The 19,773-nt window shown below is 37.0% G+C and overlaps 1 protein-coding gene and 1 long non-coding RNA gene across 3 annotated transcripts; one reads left to right on the top strand and one right to left on the bottom strand.

The window, feature by feature from the left end:
* Positions 1–1,191: 1,191 nt before the first annotated feature.
* Positions 1,192–19,741, bottom strand: LOC113106409 (uncharacterized). Of its 2 annotated transcripts, XR_003292481.1 has the most exons (4): positions 19,640–19,741; positions 18,265–18,340; positions 3,862–3,989; positions 1,192–1,580 (listed from the first exon to the last, which is right to left on the bottom strand). It is a non-coding gene; the product is annotated as an uncharacterized LOC113106409 (long non-coding RNA). The 2 variants fall into 2 exon arrangements; XR_003292480.1 differs by lacking the exons at positions 1,192–1,580; positions 3,862–3,989 and adding an exon at positions 8,099–8,242.
* On the top strand, positions 5,039–9,691 carry adcyap1a (adenylate cyclase activating polypeptide 1a). Its single transcript, XM_026268305.1, has 7 exons — positions 5,039–5,343; positions 5,503–5,598; positions 6,216–6,350; positions 6,552–6,656; positions 7,427–7,561; positions 8,001–8,092; positions 9,251–9,691. The coding sequence occupies exons 2-6, from the start codon at positions 5,504–5,506 to the stop codon at positions 8,083–8,085; spliced, it is 555 nt and encodes a 184-aa protein (XP_026124090.1). The 5' UTR covers positions 5,039–5,343; position 5,503; the 3' UTR covers positions 8,086–8,092; positions 9,251–9,691.
* Positions 19,742–19,773: the final 32 nt, after the last annotated feature.

Genomic DNA, 19,773 nt, shown 5'->3' with positions numbered 1-19,773 from the left:
TTACAGTAAATGTTAATTGTTAGTTTTTAATTTATATAATTAGTATTAATTTTACTAATTTTTTATAATTGGACATTAAAATGAAATGAAATTTTTGCACAGAGAAAACAAGAGAATGAAGAGGTTAATGGTCTCCGTGCATGTAGAATCCAAATATAATTTTAATTTGAACAAAATTGCCGCATTATTTGTTTACACAAGTTGCACGCATGTTGACGGTGTCGTATGTTGTGCACACTTCCTTATGCACAAAATAAATGTCATATTTGCCTCATAAAGAACGCAGACACAAGCATATTTTACTAATTAAGGCAAACAGAGACATATGTTCAAATGAGCCATAAAAGCAAACACGGGACAAAACTGGTTGGGTTATGACTGGGACATTGTCTGATGCAGGATAATTAACAATAAGCAACATAACTCTCGGTGTATGTGTATTTAGGGCTAACCTTAGAGGTGGATGCAGCATAAGAAGAATTATTTTAGGAGTTTTTTTCTGCAGTTTCCAGTATATTGTGTGTGTGTGTGTGTGCATTGAAAATGTACAGCTTTTACCCAGCTAACGGAGAACATGCCCAAAACTTTGGCTAATGAACTTACAAGGTTCACTTTATTTTGATAGTCTACTTTTAGTCACTAGTTACTTTGCAACATGTCAACTTGCTCTCATTAAAGTATAACTACACTGTATGTAGAATGTGTGTTAGTGCACCAATATAGCGGACATCCACTACTATAATGACTGCTAGTTGAAATGCAGTTACCTAATGTCTGAGGTGGACTACAAAAAAAAAAGTGACTTAAAAAAATCATATTTATAAGAAGTTATCTGGTCTTTAATAGCATCCTCAACATTAGCTATTTAATGCTATATCATTCATGGAGTGATTTTTCTTTCTGAAATGTTTTAGTTTGACGCTCGTCTTAAACATTACAACTTACTAATTGTTTCAAAAAGTTCAGAAAACATTCAAATGTAACGTTCCCACAACGTTAGTGAAATGATAATGGAATGTTCCCTCAACTAACTTTAAAACAAAAAAAAAAACATCACTTTTTAAACATATAGACACCATCTAGAAATAACGTTTTCATCCCTTAATGGGATCTTAGAATATATATTTTTATGGTTATATAAAAATGTCCCTGCCATTTCCAAATATGTAATTCTGTGTCTACAGTATTTCTGATTTGCTCTGTATGAAGCAGTTCAGAAAATACTGACTTAAAAATGATTCTGATGCTACGTGTAAACGTGTGTAGCCCATATTTGACAAAAGTGTCATCTAATCCTCATCTTCTGTGATAAATAATGCAAACAGCATCACCGAGGCATGAACTGTCCGACTTGATGGCTCCGTTTTCAATTACTCCCTGACTGCAAGAGGCAATTAAAATAGCTTTTTCCGGTGTTAACTCCAAAGATAGATAAATCCAAAATGAATTTTTTATTTGCAAATCTGATTAGCCTAGGTGCAGATTTACTTAAGTGATAAGCCAGCCCAGTCTCTCCACCGACGTCCATTAAAACCCGAGCTCTGTCTCCTCGTTTAACTCTTCTCACCTCTCCTCCTCATCTGCAGGACAGAATCAATCAATCACAGAGCGTTGACTCATTACAAACAGCGCTGTGTTTCTCAAAAGTATCACAGGAAAGCATTGATGTTTTTGGGAACCAAGAAGAATTGCTTCACATTAAACCAATTTAAATTGTAGCCTACATAGTTTGTGCAGTTACATTGATTTACATAGTTTTGAAAATGTAGCCTACATTTAAATGGAATGTTAAAAGTTCATATTGATCATGTTCTATTTTGTCATGTTAATATAAATCATACACTGTCAGAATAAAAAGGGATGCATTTTATGCATGGAACAGCTTGTCCCTTATGAAATAGATCTATGATTTTACAAAAGTGACTTCAGCTATATTTGTAGATTTCCAAATGGTTACCATTACAGTAAAATATTTTAACCACGTTAAAAAAAAAAAAAAATATATATATATATATATATATATATATATATATATATATATATATATATACAGTCTTGTTCAAAATAATAGCAGTACAATGTGACTAACCAGAATAATCAAGGTTTTTCGTATATTTTTTTATTGCTACGTGGCAAACAATTTACCAGTAGGTCCAGTAGATTCTCAGAAAACAAATGAGACCCAGCATTCATGATATGCACGCTCTTAAGGCTGTGCAATTGGGCAATTAGTTGAATTAGTTGAAAGGGGTGTGTTCAAAAAAATAGCAGTGTGGCATTCAATCACTGAGGTCATCAATTTTGTGAAGAAACAGGTGTGAATCAGGTGGCCCCTATTTAAGGATGAAGCCAACACTTGTTGAACATGCATTTGAAAGCTGAGGAAAATGGGTCGTTCAAGACATTGTTCAGAAGAACAGCGTACTTTGATTAAAAAGTTGATTAGAGAGGGGAAAACCTATAAAGAGGTGCAAAAAATGATAGGCTGTTCAGCTAAAATGATCTCCAATGCCTTAAAATGGAGAGCAAAACCAGAGAGACGTGGAAGGAAGCGGAAGACAACCATCAAAATGGATAGAAGAATAACCAGAATGGCAAAGGCTCAGCCAATGATCACCTCCAGGATGATCAAAGACAGTCTGGAGTTACCTGTAAGTACTGTGACAGTTAGAAGACGTCTGTGTGAAGCTAATCTATTTTCAAGAATGCCCCGCAAAGTCCCTCTGTTAAAAAAAAGGCATGTGCAGAAGAGGTTACAATTTGCCAAAGAACACATCAACTGGCCTAAAGAGAAATGGAGGAACATTTTGTGGACTGATGAGAGTAAAATTGTTCTTTTTGGGTCCAAGGGCCACAGGCAGTTTGTGAGACGACCCCCAAACTCTGAATTCAAGCCACAGTACACAGTGAAGACAGTGAAGCATGGAGGTGCAAGCATCATGATATGGGCATGTTTCTCCTACTATGGTGTTGGGCCTATTTATCGCATACCAGGGATCATGGATCAGTTTGCATATGTTAAAATACTTGAAGAGGTCATGTTGCCCTATGCTGAAGAGGACATGCCCTTGAAATGGTTGTTTCAACAAGACAATGACCCAAAACACACTAGTAAACGGGCAAAGTCTTGGTTCCAAACCAACAAAATTAATGTTATGGAGTGGCCAGCCCAATCTCCAGACCTTAATCCAATTGAGAACTTGTGGGGTGATATCAAAAATGCTGTTTCTGAAGCAAAACCAAGAAATGTGAATGAATGTTGTTAAAGAATCATGGCGTGGAATAACAGCTGAGAGGTGCCACAAGTTGGTTGACTCCATGCCACACAGATGTCAAGCAGTTTTAAAAAACTTAGTTTAGTGATTCACAGGATTGCTAAATCCCAGAAAAAAAAATGTTTGTACAAAATAGTTTTGAGTTTGTACAGTCAAAGGTAGACACTGCTATTTTTTTGAACACATCCCTTTCAACTAATTGCCCAATTGCACAGCCTTAAGAGCGTGCATATCATGAATGCTGGGTCTTGTTTGTTTTCTGAGAATCTACTGAACCTACTGGTAACTTGTTTGCCACGTAGCAATAAAAAATATACTAAAAACCTTGATTATTCTGGTTAGTCACATTGTACTGCTATTATTTTGAACAAGACTGTATATATATATATATATATATATAGAATAGATTGCGATATCATTACCCATTTTACTGTTAGTAATTTATTTAAAATTCAGTTTAGAAGTATCCTATCGATATTGATGATACTGGCCTTTAAAAGTATTGGTATCGTATTGAAAATGAAATAAGTGGTATAGCCCATCCCTAGTAATGATGAAACGGGTTAATAATGACGTATTTCTTTACGTGTGCTTCATGAAGATGGCTGGGGACATGCAATGACTTCTCTTTTGCACATTTTGACACAGATCTCGATCTCCCCCGTTTCTCAAACCAGGCCTGGTCTTGGATCGGAAAAGACTGTGTTGACAAACCTGGTTAGGACAAACAAAAACAGGCTCAAAATAAACCTGAATATATCTGAATGTTTTATAAAATATAGCAGTTCAAACGTCCCAAAATATTTTAGAACAAAATGTGAATGAAAAGGGAAAAGTGGGCAATGTTCCAATAGGCTGAAAAGATTAGGGGGAAACACGTAAGTGACTCACAACGCTTCTGAAGTGGCATTTAGTCATCTTTTATTGTAATGCTGCTCGGTGTGGTATGAATGCATTTACGCAGCAACTGCTGCTCTGTGAGGCGGGTCAGAGCAGGCAGAAACTAGACTGGCTTCTCACTGACCATTTTCAAGCAGGCACAGAGAAATCTGTGTAAGACACTTTTAAGTTTTGATAGTGACACTTCATTTAAGTCCCTCTTCTCACTTTTAACTAGTAGCTTATCATTATGCACATTACTACCATATTGGCTGTTTGTTACTTATAAAGCTCATACTCTGCATGACCATATTGTTGATACCTTGCTGTCTCAGAAAGCTCTCGGGATTCATCAGAAATATCTTAATTTGTGTTCTAAAGATGAAGAAAGGACTTACAGTTTTGGAACAACACAAGAGTGAGCAATTAATTACATAATTTTCATTTTTGGGTGAACTATCCCTTTTAAATCATGTATATTTTTGAACATATAAACTCATATTAAATATATTAAAAACAGTTTATATTATTTATATGCACTATTAATATAAAATGTATATGTGAAATGAAAATTCTAAGAACGCCCCACAAGGATCAGTAATGCCCCAAATTTAATTTTATATGGGGACATTTTTTGGCCCCCATTAGAAAAACACAGTAGTCTATACTACTTTTTTATGTAAAAATACAGAGCATTTTCTGTAAGGTGGGTTAGGGGATAGAATATACAGTTTGTACAGTACAAAAATAATTATGTCTATGGAAAGTCCCCCATAAAACACGGAAACCTCACGTGTTTTTTGTTTGGAGGAAGGAAAAGTACAGTGATCTCTCCATAAAAAGGGAGGATGACGTCGACACTGTCTCTAAAGTGGGGAGTGAAAAGGGTCCAGAAGCAAGGGCTCCGAGAATAAAACTCGCGATGCTATAATGAGAGATGAAGACAAATGATAACTCGTTTCATATCCGTTCGACTGTCATCACGGAGATCTGAGGAAAAATCCGTTCTGTGCTCATAAGGATAACAAAGTGACGCACAGAAAAGTTTAAAGAGCAGACTGAAAGAGGGAGAGAGAGAGAGCTTCATCCATCTCATCGTCGTCGCAGTCTCCACCGGACCGTGCATGTGAAGCACTGCTGCAGAGACCGGTACTCCGTGGACACTCATTCGGGTCTGAGATAAAACAAAGTAGGCTGTTTTGACAGTACATATTTATATATTTGAAGAGACACCTGCTGCTGCTATTAAACTAATAGAGGGAGAAAGGAACGATCCAGTTTGGAACGTCGAAGAGTTAAAGTTCTAAATATTTCTCTGTGTTCTAATTTCTATCTTTATCTTCCACAGAATGATGACGAGCAGCAAAACCACTCTTGCTTTCCTCATCTACGGGCTCCTCGTACAATGCCACGTGTGTTCGCCGTTGAGTTACCCGAGCATCAGGTACGGAAACTGACCGTCCGTCTCACCCAGAGACTGTATAAAACCAGATCTCACCTAACGCTCGGTAACGATCCGGGTTAGGAGGATCTGACTGTAGCGTAGTTGGACGAGAAAACGTTTGCCTATAACACTATAAATTAATAAAGCGTTTTATTAACAAGTGTAAAAATGTTTAAAAATAAGTCTTTTTTTGTTGGACGTATATCTAATAATAAATAATAAGTTATATAGGACACTCGAGACGTGTTGAGTGTTCTGTTTCGCGTAGAATCGAACGATTTGAAAGAGCGTCAAAAGTGTGAACGCGCTTTGATTAGAAAGTGCGCTACAATTGATTTAATTTCATAACGTGATTTTATTATGATCGTCAATAATGTTAAGGCATTGTAAGAGGCATAATAAAGTGTAATACAACCAAAACTATCTATCACATGTCCAAAGAAAGAACACAATTTCCTCAAAACGCTATTTGTAAAGCACTATTAGAGAAATGTATTTAATATGTTGTTGTTATAGGCTACAATAGTATGTAATTAAAATATTTAGAGCACGTTAAATTCACAGTTATATCCTGTGTTAATTCCTTGCAAATGAAATGACTTGATGTCTTGTTACAGGATGGAGACCGCAGGATTTGACGAGGAGGGACACTCATTAACGGATCTGACCTTTGACAGTGACCAGATCACTATTCGGAGCTCTCCTTCAGTCACTGAAGACGCATACACGTTATACAGTCCTCCATCGAAAAGGTGATACTTCCTTCTAACAGATCCCCTCTTCTATTTCTATGCATTCCCAAAATGCGACCCATTTGTTTAATAATGTGGTTCATTTTTGTTACACTGTTCTGCATGCTAAGACAAATCGAGACATTCTCTTGTTTAAGACGTTTGCGCAAGAAAATAAAAAAAAATAAATGGCACGATATTTTTTGTCATTTTGTCCTCCAGACTGGAAAGGCACGCTGACGGGATGTTTAATAAAGCCTACCGGAAAGCGCTCGGTCAGTTATCCGCGCGGAAATACCTGCATACACTGATGGCCAAACGCGTGGGGTAAGAACACAAACGTTTTTTGTTGCTCTCTCCATCTCTCCTCTTCGCTCTCTCATTAGTTACTTCACTTCCAACTCTTGAACTTGTTATAAAAACGCTATATCAACTTTATATGTCCGGGTTTGAACATTCGTAAGACCTCTGAGTCTGGAAGAATAACAGGAACGCGTTCTTGCTTTTGAAAACAAGCGCAACAGAACGGAATGCAGAACTCCCGCGAAGTTTTGAAGTGTGAAACCTTTTCTTTTTTTTCAAACTAAAGTCTATACCCGAATAGCGGGGCGGGACTGATATTCCGAAACATAGACCAAATTAAAGCATTTTGTATAAATAGCCTTAACTTTCCACACAACTAGATTATTTATTAACATATGCACACTTCAAATCCAAAAAGGGTGACTTTTATTCTAATGAATGTGCGTTTCAATGGCACGATTTTCTGTTTCTATTTGACGTATTATTTACACGCAAAAAATTGACATTTAGGGGTTTAGGGGTGTGGGTATGTGCGTGTTATATCTACGCCAAAATGCGCATGCCAACAAAGTGCGTTTCACGTGCACGCAAGAACTGGCTATTATATGCACGTCAATCATGTGCGTATCATGCAAACCAAATTCAGTTTTAAAGTAAAAAATAGCATGCAAAATACGAATAAATAAATAAAAATCCCGATATTGCATTTTCGTGAGACAGGGCTCTTTTCTCACAGTCAGTGTGGACCGTTTCTGAATTGTTCTTGAACGCTTTGTCCGTTTTCTCTAACGCAGGGGAGGAAGCACGATAGAGGACGACAACGAGCCGCTCTCAAAGCGTCACTCGGACGGGGTTTTCACCGACAGCTACAGTCACTACCGGAAGCAGATGGCCGTGAAGAAGTATCTGGCCGCAGTCCTGGGCAAAAGGTACAGACAGAGATACAGAAGCAGAGGACGGCGGCTCGCCTGTTTGTAGCCTTTTTCAAACGCGTCTATCATGTACATGTACAGCTTTTGGAGCGAGTTAGTCACTATTTATGAAGATGTGTCCTTTATAAACATGTATTTATGTATTAAGTAAGACATTAAGAACAATATTTTGATAATAATATTGTTTTTCTTTTGTACTGAAGCACCTGACAATGCAACGATCTTCCTTGTCGTGTAGTTTTACCAATGCTAACAATGCTATTTATTTGTTTATTTATTTATTCATTGATGTTTGTTTCAATGCCTTGTCTATAAATACATCAGTCTGAATATGAGTAAATAAATAGTCTGAAAGACAATCACTACATTGAAGGATACCTTCCTTTTCCTCCTGACATTAAGAAAGAAGTTTTATTTTTATTTTTATTTACAACAGCCCTGAAGACTTAGATTTGCACCAATGTCTACAAGACGATGAGATTGTGGCATTTTTGTTCGATTTGCTGACAGTTGCCTCCTGAATTCCTGGTGAGTTTCTAAGGCTCGATGCCGTAGTGCTTTTCTGAGGGGTCTCTCTCATCTCTTCCATGCTTTTACTCACGTCAAGTTCTTCCCACTGTCATCTATATGGCTTAAATCTCACAAGCCATTCAACACGTTTTCTTATCTTGCACGAACCTTTCCAAAAAAAAAAAGAGCTTCTTGAGACCCGTTCACAGCATGGACAGTAACTATGACAAAAGCTAGAACTATAAAGGTTTATTCATTTCCAGTTCTATGTGAATATGGAAGTCCAAATGTTGTTTGAATCATTTAAAGAATGTGTTTGTTTGTTTGTTTGTATTTTTAGCTGATGAACAATAAAAACTGACAGCCAATCAGGATGCACCTGACTTTGGCGAGCTTGAGCATTTAAAGCAGCAGATGACAAACCATACAGCCGTTGTGGATATCAATAGTAATCATCAAATTCATTTTTATAGTCATAATTTGTAGTGTGAACTGAACAGGCCTTTATAGTGTACATAAATGCTAATTAAATCTGCATCTTCAAACACTGATTCACAAGGATGCTCTTTTTGAAACACTATCCAGTTCTTCTTGCTTTACTCTTATAGCATGCAATTGCTCCACTTTGAAATCTCACAAACAAGAAAACTGAAATCCATCTATGAATGTGTGTGTAATGTGTATTCGACTCGATTACAGTGGTTCAGACATATAAATGTTTCTTTCTTTGTTCTTTTTTCCTTCCACAATTTTCTATCTTTCTCACATTGCCCACTTCTCACATCGGTGTCAAAAGTCTCTTCTGTGTCTATGACCGTAAAGCAGTCAGTCAATGGAGACGTGTGTCTCTGCATCTTAATCTGTGGTAATAAGTATTAGTAGAGCATTGTTAGATAACTTTGGTGTGATACATAACAGATGTATTCTGTAATAATCCCTTTATGCATGCAAGACAAATAATATTGTGAAAAATGAAATAAAAGACAATATGTTTTGATGTAAAACTGTTAAAAGCATTCCTCCAAATTTCATTACAGTTTTTGGCAGTGTTAAATATGCTTAAGCTTGTTAGTGAGATGTACATGTTTGCATATGCATTTTACTGGTGTGTGTGTGTGTGTGTAAAAGTGTGAACATGTGAAATCAATCTGTGTTTAATTCTGCATTCTCCTGCAGGCTTTGTGACACAGGAGGCAGCTTGCGGCTTGGGTGCCTTTGCTTCATCTTTAAAATGGCCACCAATTTCAGATGGCACTTAAGTGGCCCTCCACATGCTGCAATCACCTGCTCACACATCTCCTATTTCTCAAATAACATACTTTGTTTAAGTGCCACCTGGCTTTCTGGTTATTTGATTTAACTTCTCTATGCATAGTGTGTTGTAGAATTCATTAAACATTCTCAGCCTTGAAATTCATTTTGTGTGCGAAGACTGATGGTGCCCAAAGCCTTACTTAAACATTAAGATAAACCTCTGTCTTGTGTTGATCGTTAGTACAATAACACACGGGAGCCACGCAAGGGCACCATTATACATGTCAGAAACAAAAATCAAAACAAACAAACAAAAAAACCTGTGTTGTAAAATTTGTATGAATAAATTTTTGTAAACAACAATTTCGTCTAATCTTTGATGATTATGAAGAAAACAAAGTCGCCAATAACACGAATAAACACCCTTGGATCATAAATACATGTGCAGTAAATATAACACACACCTGCAAGTGATCAAAACATTTAGTCTTCACAAACTAAATGTGATGTCAGATTAATAAAATAAAATAAATAGAAATATAACCCATGCTCTCAGAAAAAAAAAAAAAAAGTACGAGAGCTGTCACTGGGGAAATACCTTTTCAAAAGGTACAGTTCTGTGTCTTTTGGGTAATAATATATGACCCTGGACCACAAAACTAGTCATAAGGGTAAATTCTTCAAAATTGAGATTTATAAATCATCTGATAAACAAACGTGTCATTGATGTATGGTTTGTTAGGAGGACAATATTTGGCCGAGGTACAGATGAAAATTGAAAATATGGAATCTAAAAAAAAAAAAAATCAAAATTTTGAGAAAATCTAATTTAAAGTTGTCCAAATAAAGTTCTTAGCAATGCATATCACTAATAAAATATGAAAAAAAAGTTTTAATATATTTACGGTAGAAAATTTACAAAATATCTTCATGGAACATGATATGGAATATGGAACATGATCTTTACTTTATATCCTAATGATTTTTGGCTTAAAAGAAAAATCAATAATTTTTGACCCTACAATGTATTTTTTGGCTATTGCTAAATACAGGTCCTTCTAAAAAAATTAGCATATTGTGATAAAGTTCATTATTTTCCATAATGTAATGATAAAAATTAAACTTTCATATATTTTAGATTCATTGCACACCAACTGAAATATTTCAGGTCTTTTATTGTTTTAATACTGATGATTTTGGCATACAGCTCATGAAAACCCCAAACCCCAAAGTCTCAAAAAATTAGCATATTTCATCCAACCAATAAAAGAAAAGTGTTTTTAATACAAAAAAAAGTCAACCTTCAAATAATTATGTTCAGTTATGCACTCAATACTTGGTCGGGAATCCTTTTGCAGAAATGACTCAATGCGGCGTGGCATGGAGGCAATCAGCCTGTGGCACTGCTGAGGTGTTATGGAGGCCCAGGATGCTTCGATAGCGGCCTTAAGATCATCCAGAGTGTTGGGTCTTGCGTCTCTCAACTTTCTCTTCACAATATCCCACAGATTCTCTATGGGGTTCAGGTCAGGAGAGTTGGCAGGCCAATTGAGCACAGTAATACCATGGTCAGTAAACCCTTTACCAGTGGTTTTGGCACTGTGAGCAGGTGCCAGGTCGTACTGAAAAATGAAATCTTCATCTCCATAAAGCTTTTCAGCAGATGGAAGCATGAAGTGCTCCAAAATCTCCTGATAGCTAGCTGCATTGACCCTGCCCTTGATAAAACTCAGTGGACCAACACCAGCAGCTGACATGGCACCCCAGACCATCACTGACTGTGGGTACTTGACACTGGACTTCAAGTATTTTGGCATTTCCTTCTCGGACTTTGATTTCCGAATGACATGCAAAATTTGTCCAAAAGTCCAGTGCTGCTTCTCTGTAGCCCAAGTCAGGCGCTTCTGCCACTGTTTCTGGTTCAAAAGTGGCTTGACCTGGGGAATGCGGCCTCTGTAGCCCATTTCCTGCACACGCCTGTGCACGGTGGCTCTGGATGTTTCTACTCCAGACTCAGTCCACTGCTTCCGCAGGTCCCCCAAGGTCTGGAATCGGTCCTTCTCCACAATCTTCCTCAGGGTCCGGTCACCTCTTCTCGTTGTGCAGCGTTTTTTGCCACACTTTTTCCTTCCCACAGACTTCACACTGAGGTGCCTTGATACAGCACTCTGGGAACAGCCTATTCGTTCAGAAATTTCTTTCTGTGTCTTACCCTCTCGCTTGAGGGTGTCAATGATGGCCTTCTGGACAGCCGTCAGGTCGGCAGTCTTACCCATGATTGCGGTTTTGAGTAATGAACCAGGCTGGGAGTTTTTAAAAGCCTCAAGAATCTTTTGCAGGTGTTTAGAGTTAATTAGTTGAAGCAGATTATTAGGTTAATAGCTCGTTTAGAGAACCTTTTCATGATATACAATTTTTTTGAGATTTTGGGTTTTCATGAGCTGTATGCCAAAATGATCAGTATTAAAACAATAAAAGACCTGAAATATTTCAGTTGGTGTGCAATGAATCTATGGACCTGTAGGACGCTTAAGGTACAAAGGTGTATCTTTTGAAGAGGTATTGCTCCAGTGACTGCTTTTGCACCTTTTTTTCTGAAAGTGCATGATCAAAGAAATATTCTAACGCACAAAAATATTTTGAAAAGTGAAAAGTGACACAATATACTGTAGGAACAAAAGTTCATAGAAATAAGGGTTTTAAGCTACTGAAATAATTGCTTAAAGAAGAGCTGAATATATACAGTAGCTGGCAAAAGATAAAGTACACATGTCTGTGTGTGTTTGTGTGTATTCACCCACCAACCTGTGACTGGTGTTATACAGAGCAGAGGCACCAGGATATGGAGAACCTTTTAGTTCCCGTCAGAGCAGATCAGAGCTAATAATCTCACACTGGACCCCTACATCGCTGTAGCACAGCAGGCAAAAACACTGACCTTTCCCATCTTCATTACATGTCCGTTTAGCTAGCTGACTGATCTCATGCAAACACGCATTGTACCCATTGTCAGGAAACAAGGGTTTAATAGAATGATTATTGTATTCAAAAGTTTAATCTGTAAGCCTCAGTTTTTTTAAAAAGGGGTCATAATTACAGTTTTCATGTACTTTTAATTTATTTTTTATTTTACTTAAAATAAAATGTTAATGTATTTGGCTGAGCAGTCATCGGTTGACTTGTTAGCATTTTCGATTTCCTCTAGTACATAAAAAAGTATGCATATTTTTGAATGCAGTAGTACATTTATCGATAGTGTAGCACAGTTCTCCACCCAAAGTTCTCTCCATGGGACAGAACATTAGACAAATGGTCTAAAAACAATAGACTTTTTATCAATGAGTCAGAGAGAAGAGGTGTGGCAAACTGGGCATGGCGCTGATGAACGCACAAGTGACTTGATCAATAGACCCCTTTTGCGCGGACGTCACAGGTACGTCACGGCGCTAGCTGGAGGCAAAACAAACGGAAAACTGGAGGCGGCTAATACAAACCAACACAGGGTCGGCTACTCAAGGAACTTAAAATGTCGTCTTGTTGTGTTGTTGGTTGCCAGAATCGACGGAGAAAATTTTATATACATTATTGTGATTAATGGTGACCGGAATTTAAGAACATGGTAAGAAAGAATAAATACAGAAAGTTTATAATTAATTTGCAGTCTTCAGAATTTTTATTTCTAGAAACTATTTACATCTTAATAATAATTTTACTGTAATGTCACTCTTTATTTAATCTAAGGATTTATACGCCCTGTTTCTCTTTACTATACACGCTCGGCTTCTCTATCAGGTAAGTGTAGATGTCAGGCCACTCAATCGGAGGTAATCCTGTCAGATCGTCCATCCAATGAGTGATCGTGTACGGGTCGACCGATCTGGTTCCGTCCGTTAAAGTTAACTTTTTCAAATAATTATCGCGGTCCCGGACAGTGAGTGACCTTAAATATTCAGATAAAGCAGATATATTCAGATTTTCTCTAGCCATTGTTAAAAAAACAAGCTAAGAAAACTCGCTAGCTACCGTTTGTTCAAGTGTTGAGGGGAATCTTTCTTCCTCCAGCTAAGCCCCGCCCACACAAATACGTCACCTTGTTTACCAACTGTAAAAGGGTCTATACAAGTTGATTGATTCACATGCATTCTTGTCAAATTAGACATGCATATTTAACTAAATCTCAGTAATTCAAAGCAAACAAAAGGCATTTGCTGAAGCAACAGACTTGTGTATCACAATACTCTGTACCAGGTGGGCTATCGAGCAAGTTTACTACATCAGAAAATCCAAGCATGTTTGACTGTGAGCCTGTGTGTGTGTGTGACAGAATTATGTAATGTCCCTGAAAAATGGTTGCTGGTTACAACAACAAAAAGCAGCACCATTTCCAAATCCTAAATAATAAATAAAGATGGCACCACAAAATGAGGCTCTTTCTGAAAACATAAGTGTGTGCGATGGACTTAAAGTGTCTTAAGGGAAAACAAGCTCATTTTGACCTCTTTCTGCTTCCTTTCTCCTCTCTCTATCTTCCCCCTCTATTACACTGATCTGATGGACACATGGAAATAGAATTTGTGTGAAGCAACACAACGATGCTGGTAGATCACAACAATCACAACATGACTGATATACAGTGGGTACGGAAAGTATTCAGACCCCCTTAAATTTTTCACTCTTTGTTATATTGCAGTCATTTGCTAAAATCATTTAAGTTATTTTTTTTCCTCATTAATGTACACACAGCACGCCATATTGATAGAAAAACACAGAATTGTTGACAATTTTGCAGATCTATAAAAAAAAAAAAAAAAACCTGAAATATCACATGGTTCTAAGTATTCAGACCCTTTGCTGTGACACTCATATATTTACCTGGATATTGTTTTTTTTTAACTCAGAGGGAGTGTCAGCCACATTAAAAAAGTCATTCGTGGATTAATGCGTATTGGAGACATGATCTGTTTCAAACGATTCAGTTTGATTTGGTGAACTGGTTCAAAAAGATCCGGTTACATCGAGTGATTCGTTCGTGAACCAGATATCACAAACAGCTTTGATTTGAACTCTCTCTCACAACAGACCCGGAAGAGAAGACAATACTGAATGAAGTCGTCGTTTTTGCTATTTTTGGACCAAAATGTATTTTCGATATTTAAAAAAATTCCAACTGACCCTCTGATGTCACATGGACTACTTTGATGATGTTTTTCTTACCTTTCTGGACATGGACAGTTTACCGTAAACACAGCTTCAATGGAGGGACTGAGAGCTCTCGGACTAAATCTAAAATATCTTAAACTGTGTTCTGAAGATGAACGGAGGTCTCACGGGTTTGAAACGACATGAGGGTGAGTCATTAATGACATAATTTTGACTTTTGGGTGAGCTATCCCTTTAAGGTTCCTAAGACCACAGCGGCCTCCATAATCCTTAAATGGAAGATGTTTAGGACGACCAGAACCCTTCCTAGCTATCGGGAGAGAAGAGCCTTGGTGAGAGAGGTAAAGAAGAAGCCAAAGATCACTGTGGCTGAGCTCCACCGATGCAGTCGGGAAGTGCGAGAAAGTTGTAGAAAGTCAGCCATCACTGCAGCCCTCCACCAGTTGGGGCTTTATGGCAGAGTGGCCCGACGGAAGCCTTTCCTCAGTGCAAGACACATGAAAAAAACACCTGAAGGACTCTGAAAGATATACATTTTTGGCCTTAACTCTAAGCGGTATGTGGGGAGAAAACCAGGCACTGCTCATCACCTGTCCAATACAGTCCCAACAGTGAAGTAATGGGGTGGCAGCATCAAGCAGTGGGGGTGTTTTTTCAGCTGCAGGGACAGGACGACTGGTTGCAATGGAGGGAAAGATGAATGCGGCCAAGTACAGGGATATCCTGGAAGAAATTCTCCAGAGTGCTCAGAACCTAAGACTGGGCCGAAGGTTCACCTTCCAACAATACAATGACCCAAAGCACACAGCTAAAATGATGAAGGATTGGCTTCACAACAACTCTGTGACTGTTCTTGAATGGCCCAGCCAGGGCCCTGACTTGAGCATCCCAACTGAGCATCTCGAGAGAGACCTGAAAACGGTTACCATCCAACCTGACAGAACTGAGGATCTGCAACGAGGAATGGCAGAGGATCCCAAAATCCAGGTGTGAAAAACTTGTTGCATCTTTCCCAAAAAGACTCATGGCTGCATTAGATCAAAAGGGTGCTTCTACTAAATACTGAGCAAAGGGTCTGAATACTTAGGACCATGTGATATTTCAGTTTTTCTTTTTTGATAAATGTGCAAAAAAAATTCACAAATATTTCTGTCTATATAGGGTCCTGTGTGTACATTGAGGGGGGAAAATGAAAGTAAATGATTTTAACTAATGGCTGCAATCTAACAAAGAGTGAAAAATTGAAGGGGGTCTGAATACTTTCCGCACCCAATGTAGTACGTCCAGATTTCATTACCCTTCAAACTATACAGAACATGCTGTTTTAATAATGGTGAAGTAATTATTTATTTAAAGCAAGTACCTGCTCAAAGGATTCTGATTCTGTGAGCAGCCAAAGACAGTTTAAAGTCTAACTATGATCCTAATCCAAGATGTACTAGCCATTTGGGTTTTAATTTTTTTATTTATTTACTTTTAAATATGACCCAAGATCTCATTCAGCAACACCAATCTAGTTGCTACTGTAGACAATGCAAGCATTAGAATCTGAAGGGCATTTATTTAGTTTATTTCTAATTTTGTTTAAACGCCTATAACTTACTGTAATATATCAGGCCTATCTGAGAGGTTACCTTATAAAAAAAAATATGATTTCCCTGTCCTGGTTAATGTACAAACATTTTACAGAGACACCTGAGAGTTTTATTAGGATCTTTAGATTAACTACTATAGGTTTGTCTTTTCATATAAAGTAATACAGCATTGATCTTCTTTCTTATCCCCCACTTCTTCTTTTCCTGTTCTCCGACTCCATTATCTACTCTTCAATCACCAGCTTAATGACCACTTTAATTATTAATATTCACAGCCACTGTGCGTGTTTGTGGGATGTGTGAATGCAGCTAAGTGGATGGATGGTGATGGGTCTTTGTTCAGAGCTCTATTGTTAAATGCAGGAGGTATCACTGCCAAACACTTCCCTTTTTATTTACGAGAGACGTCAACATCCTTATTAAACATTCATATGAGGGCACCCTCTCTGCACTCATCTCATTCACTGTCTGTTTTTGTGTTAGAGCTAAAGTAATTAACCTGTGGTTCTTTATCACCAGTGTGGTCTCACTTTTCACTGTGCTTGTACAGCTGGAAATAGCTATTCATTATTATAGGCTAATGCACTGTATTTAATCATATTACAGAGACAGTCAGAAGAATGTTCACCTGTATCAGTTCTTTCATTAAACTCTCTGCTGGTCTTGCAGACACAGGCCAATGGTCACCATGTTGTAATCAGAATAGAAGTGTACACTGATTTACAGTATGTGGTAGTTTCAGACTAGTCGTGGTTTGTTCTTTTTGGTAATGGAGATGATCGTCAAGGCATGTGCACCTGCCACTAGAAGGCTCTACTTCTTTAAGTGTTGTTTGGCTCAATGCAAAAGTGTTCCTATCAAACCCCCAAAACATATCTTAATGTACATACTTAAACTTGACTGCAGTTACAAAGTGGGGCAGGTTGTTGATTAATAAAGACTTATTTTTTGCTTCGTTCCTTGCAGAGTATAATGTCAAACACATACACCAAAGTGCATGATTTATAAACTAACACATTTTGATGTTTGCATGACCAGCTTCATATATCCGTCTTATCTGATGTAGTAAACTTGCTCGGTAGCGCACCTGGTACAGCACTGCACTCATAGATTTGCTTTGGTAAAATTCATCAAATGCCTTGTTTGCTTTTGGTCACACTGACTGTTAGATCTAGGGTAGGGTTTAGTGTAGGTGGGATGTTATTTTCAAACGTGATAGTGAAGTAATGTTTTAGCTCAACTCCCACAAAGAAATAAGTAATAGTCCTTACAGTAATAGTGGCTCTTTGTCTTTGTCTTTTAAAATGTTTGTTTTATTGTTGCTCATTACAAAAGCTTAAAGGGTAAAGCCCTGTGCTGTAACTATGACTTGATTTTGACTCAAAGCATTACATTTTAATAAAAACTTTATAGCATCCGTGACTGGCTATAGATATGTATTCAGCTAACTTGCATGAAATCTAGTGTACACACACAAACCATTCTAGAAAGTATCTAAATGTAATATCCTGTTAACATAGACACAATACTTTTATGGCCGCTGAAAATCCAGTTCAATAAAATCCTTGCATCGATGCAATATAAAAAGCAAACAAAAGTATACCAGTGCATCTTTCTCTAGAAACAGTTTACATGGTGATATGAGAAGTGATATGCTTCTCAACTGATATTGCTATCTTTGATTGCACACTAACTTACTTATCATATCTTAAAAATATCCAAAGGTTTGCAGAGAGCTGTCAACAAAGCTTTGTTATAAAAAGATAGTTGTTTCAGGACAGTAAAGGAGAGGATTTGAGATTTAACAGGATCATTAACCTTTAGGAGGTCATTACAGAGGAATAAAAGACTCATTTTGCTGGAAATGTCAATGGTATAACATTTGCAGCAAAGAAGCAAGCTCTAATGACCGAGACCTTATCCAAAAAGAAGTATTCTTTCTCCTGTAACACTTTCACTCGCTCTAATTGTCAGCCCCTTAACTTCTTCCTTTCCTTCCGATTTTTCAACATTATTGACTTTTTCTCACTTAGGCTTTGTTCTGACATACTGTCACTTCTCAGGTTTATTCTTACGATTCTTTTTCTCTCCGTACGTCAGTGTCTTCTTTGACATGGAGTTAAATCGCAATTACTCATTTTAAACTTTCTTAATGTGATGTATTTAAAAAGTGTTCAATACCACAATGTGCCAGTCACTTGATGTCCAAATGTAAAATCTGGGCCCTGAAGCAAAGCCAGTTGAGAACCACCGTTTCCTATAGAAAATATAATAAAAATGAAAATATGAGGTTTCTCCGACCACATCAAAGTTTGCAATGAACAGTCACTGCCTTATGTTGATGCATAACTCGAGTTTGTTGTGTTTCAGGCTTCTGGTTTCATTTTGCTGCTTGATACCACAAATTGGTGTGCCATACCATATTATTTTAATGTATTATCTTAATTATGAACACAGTGGTTTGTAATGCAAGCAGATTTATCATTTAATGCATGATGTTATTCTTCTCATTAGCGTCTAATGAAACAGAAGTCTCACCCATATGCTTACTTCCGCGTTTAGGAATAAGGTGGATAGAATATAATCACTTTTTAATAATGAAACATTTATTTCTATATGGAAATATTAGAACAAGCATTTTAATTTATTTTAAATCAAGATAAACATAAAGCAAGGTGTTTACAATGAAAAGTGTAAGAACATAAGTAATATGGTGTATTCCCCAGTTACAATTCCTTACATTTATTACGTCTTTCTTTTTTTAATATATTTTATATATTTGTTAGAAAAATAGTGGAGCTTACCAACTTCAGTGATTTGTGATTTAATAGCAAATAGACTAAAAGTTTGTGACTTTTCTTACTTCATACACAAACAAATTGTATTTCTTGTTTTCATATTTTATAATAGTGATTTTATAATTTCAAAATATATAATAAAGTATAAATTAATGAATAATAAGCCAATATGAGCTCCTATCCTGGATATAATAGTGATTTCATGTATTGTTTACATTTGACATGGACATTCAAACTGGATCATCTTAGAGCTTTAAAGTGCTGGAAATAGTTGTGTGAAATACTTGGAAGCCATTAAAAAAATTCTTGAATTTCTCTCTCAAAAGGTTATATAAACTCTGAAATGAATGATATGATGCATTCGACTATTTCTACCACAACAGCATGTTTACAGTTGGCATTACCGCTTCTTGTTTCCTGATGTATATCAGCGCTGTTTATAACAGAGATTTCTGTGCAGAATTTGATTGATTCTCACTGGATCTTGCAGCAACCTTATCATTGTGCGGCGAATTATTAATAATATTTCGAACTTGACTGGGAAATGCCGTTTATAGCATTAACATTTAAGTTAAGATATAATTCATATGCTATTACTGAATGATTGTAATGTTATCATTAAGGCTTGCTATTATCGTAAGCATTAGCTTCATTTAAATGCTGACAACTTAGGCTACACATTACATCTGAACATAGAATACAAAACTATTCAAACAGAAACAAAATAAAAAAATGTGTATGTATGTAAATAAACTTACTTTGGCATTAACGCACTCTTATTTACTATGCTTGAAAACACTTGAGCTCTTGGCAGTGTACATCGATTAACAGACTTTTTTAACGGCTCTGTGGATAACGAACTCTAGGGGCGGGGCTAAACTACAGCTGTCAA

Source organism: Carassius auratus, chromosome 7 (assembly GCF_003368295.1).
Source record: "Carassius auratus strain Wakin chromosome 7, ASM336829v1, whole genome shotgun sequence".
NCBI lineage: Eukaryota > Metazoa > Chordata > Actinopteri > Cypriniformes > Cyprinidae > Carassius > Carassius auratus.
Note: the sequence above shows the minus strand (reverse complement) of the source record. Positions and strands in the feature narration are given on the sequence as shown.

Bases quoted from the DNA above. Each gene is read 5' to 3' on its own strand.
- adcyap1a (XM_026268305.1), top strand. From the start codon at position 5,504: ATGATGACGAGCAGCAAAACCACTCTTGCTTTCCTCATCTACGGGCTC. The intron at 5,599-6,215 runs GTACGGAAACTG...GTCTTGTTACAG, and splicing joins TTGAGTTACCCGAGCATCAG to GATGGAGACCGCAGGATTTG. The intron at 7,562-8,000 runs GTACAGACAGAG...TATTTACAACAG, and splicing joins GCCGCAGTCCTGGGCAAAAG to CCCTGAAGACTTAGATTTGC.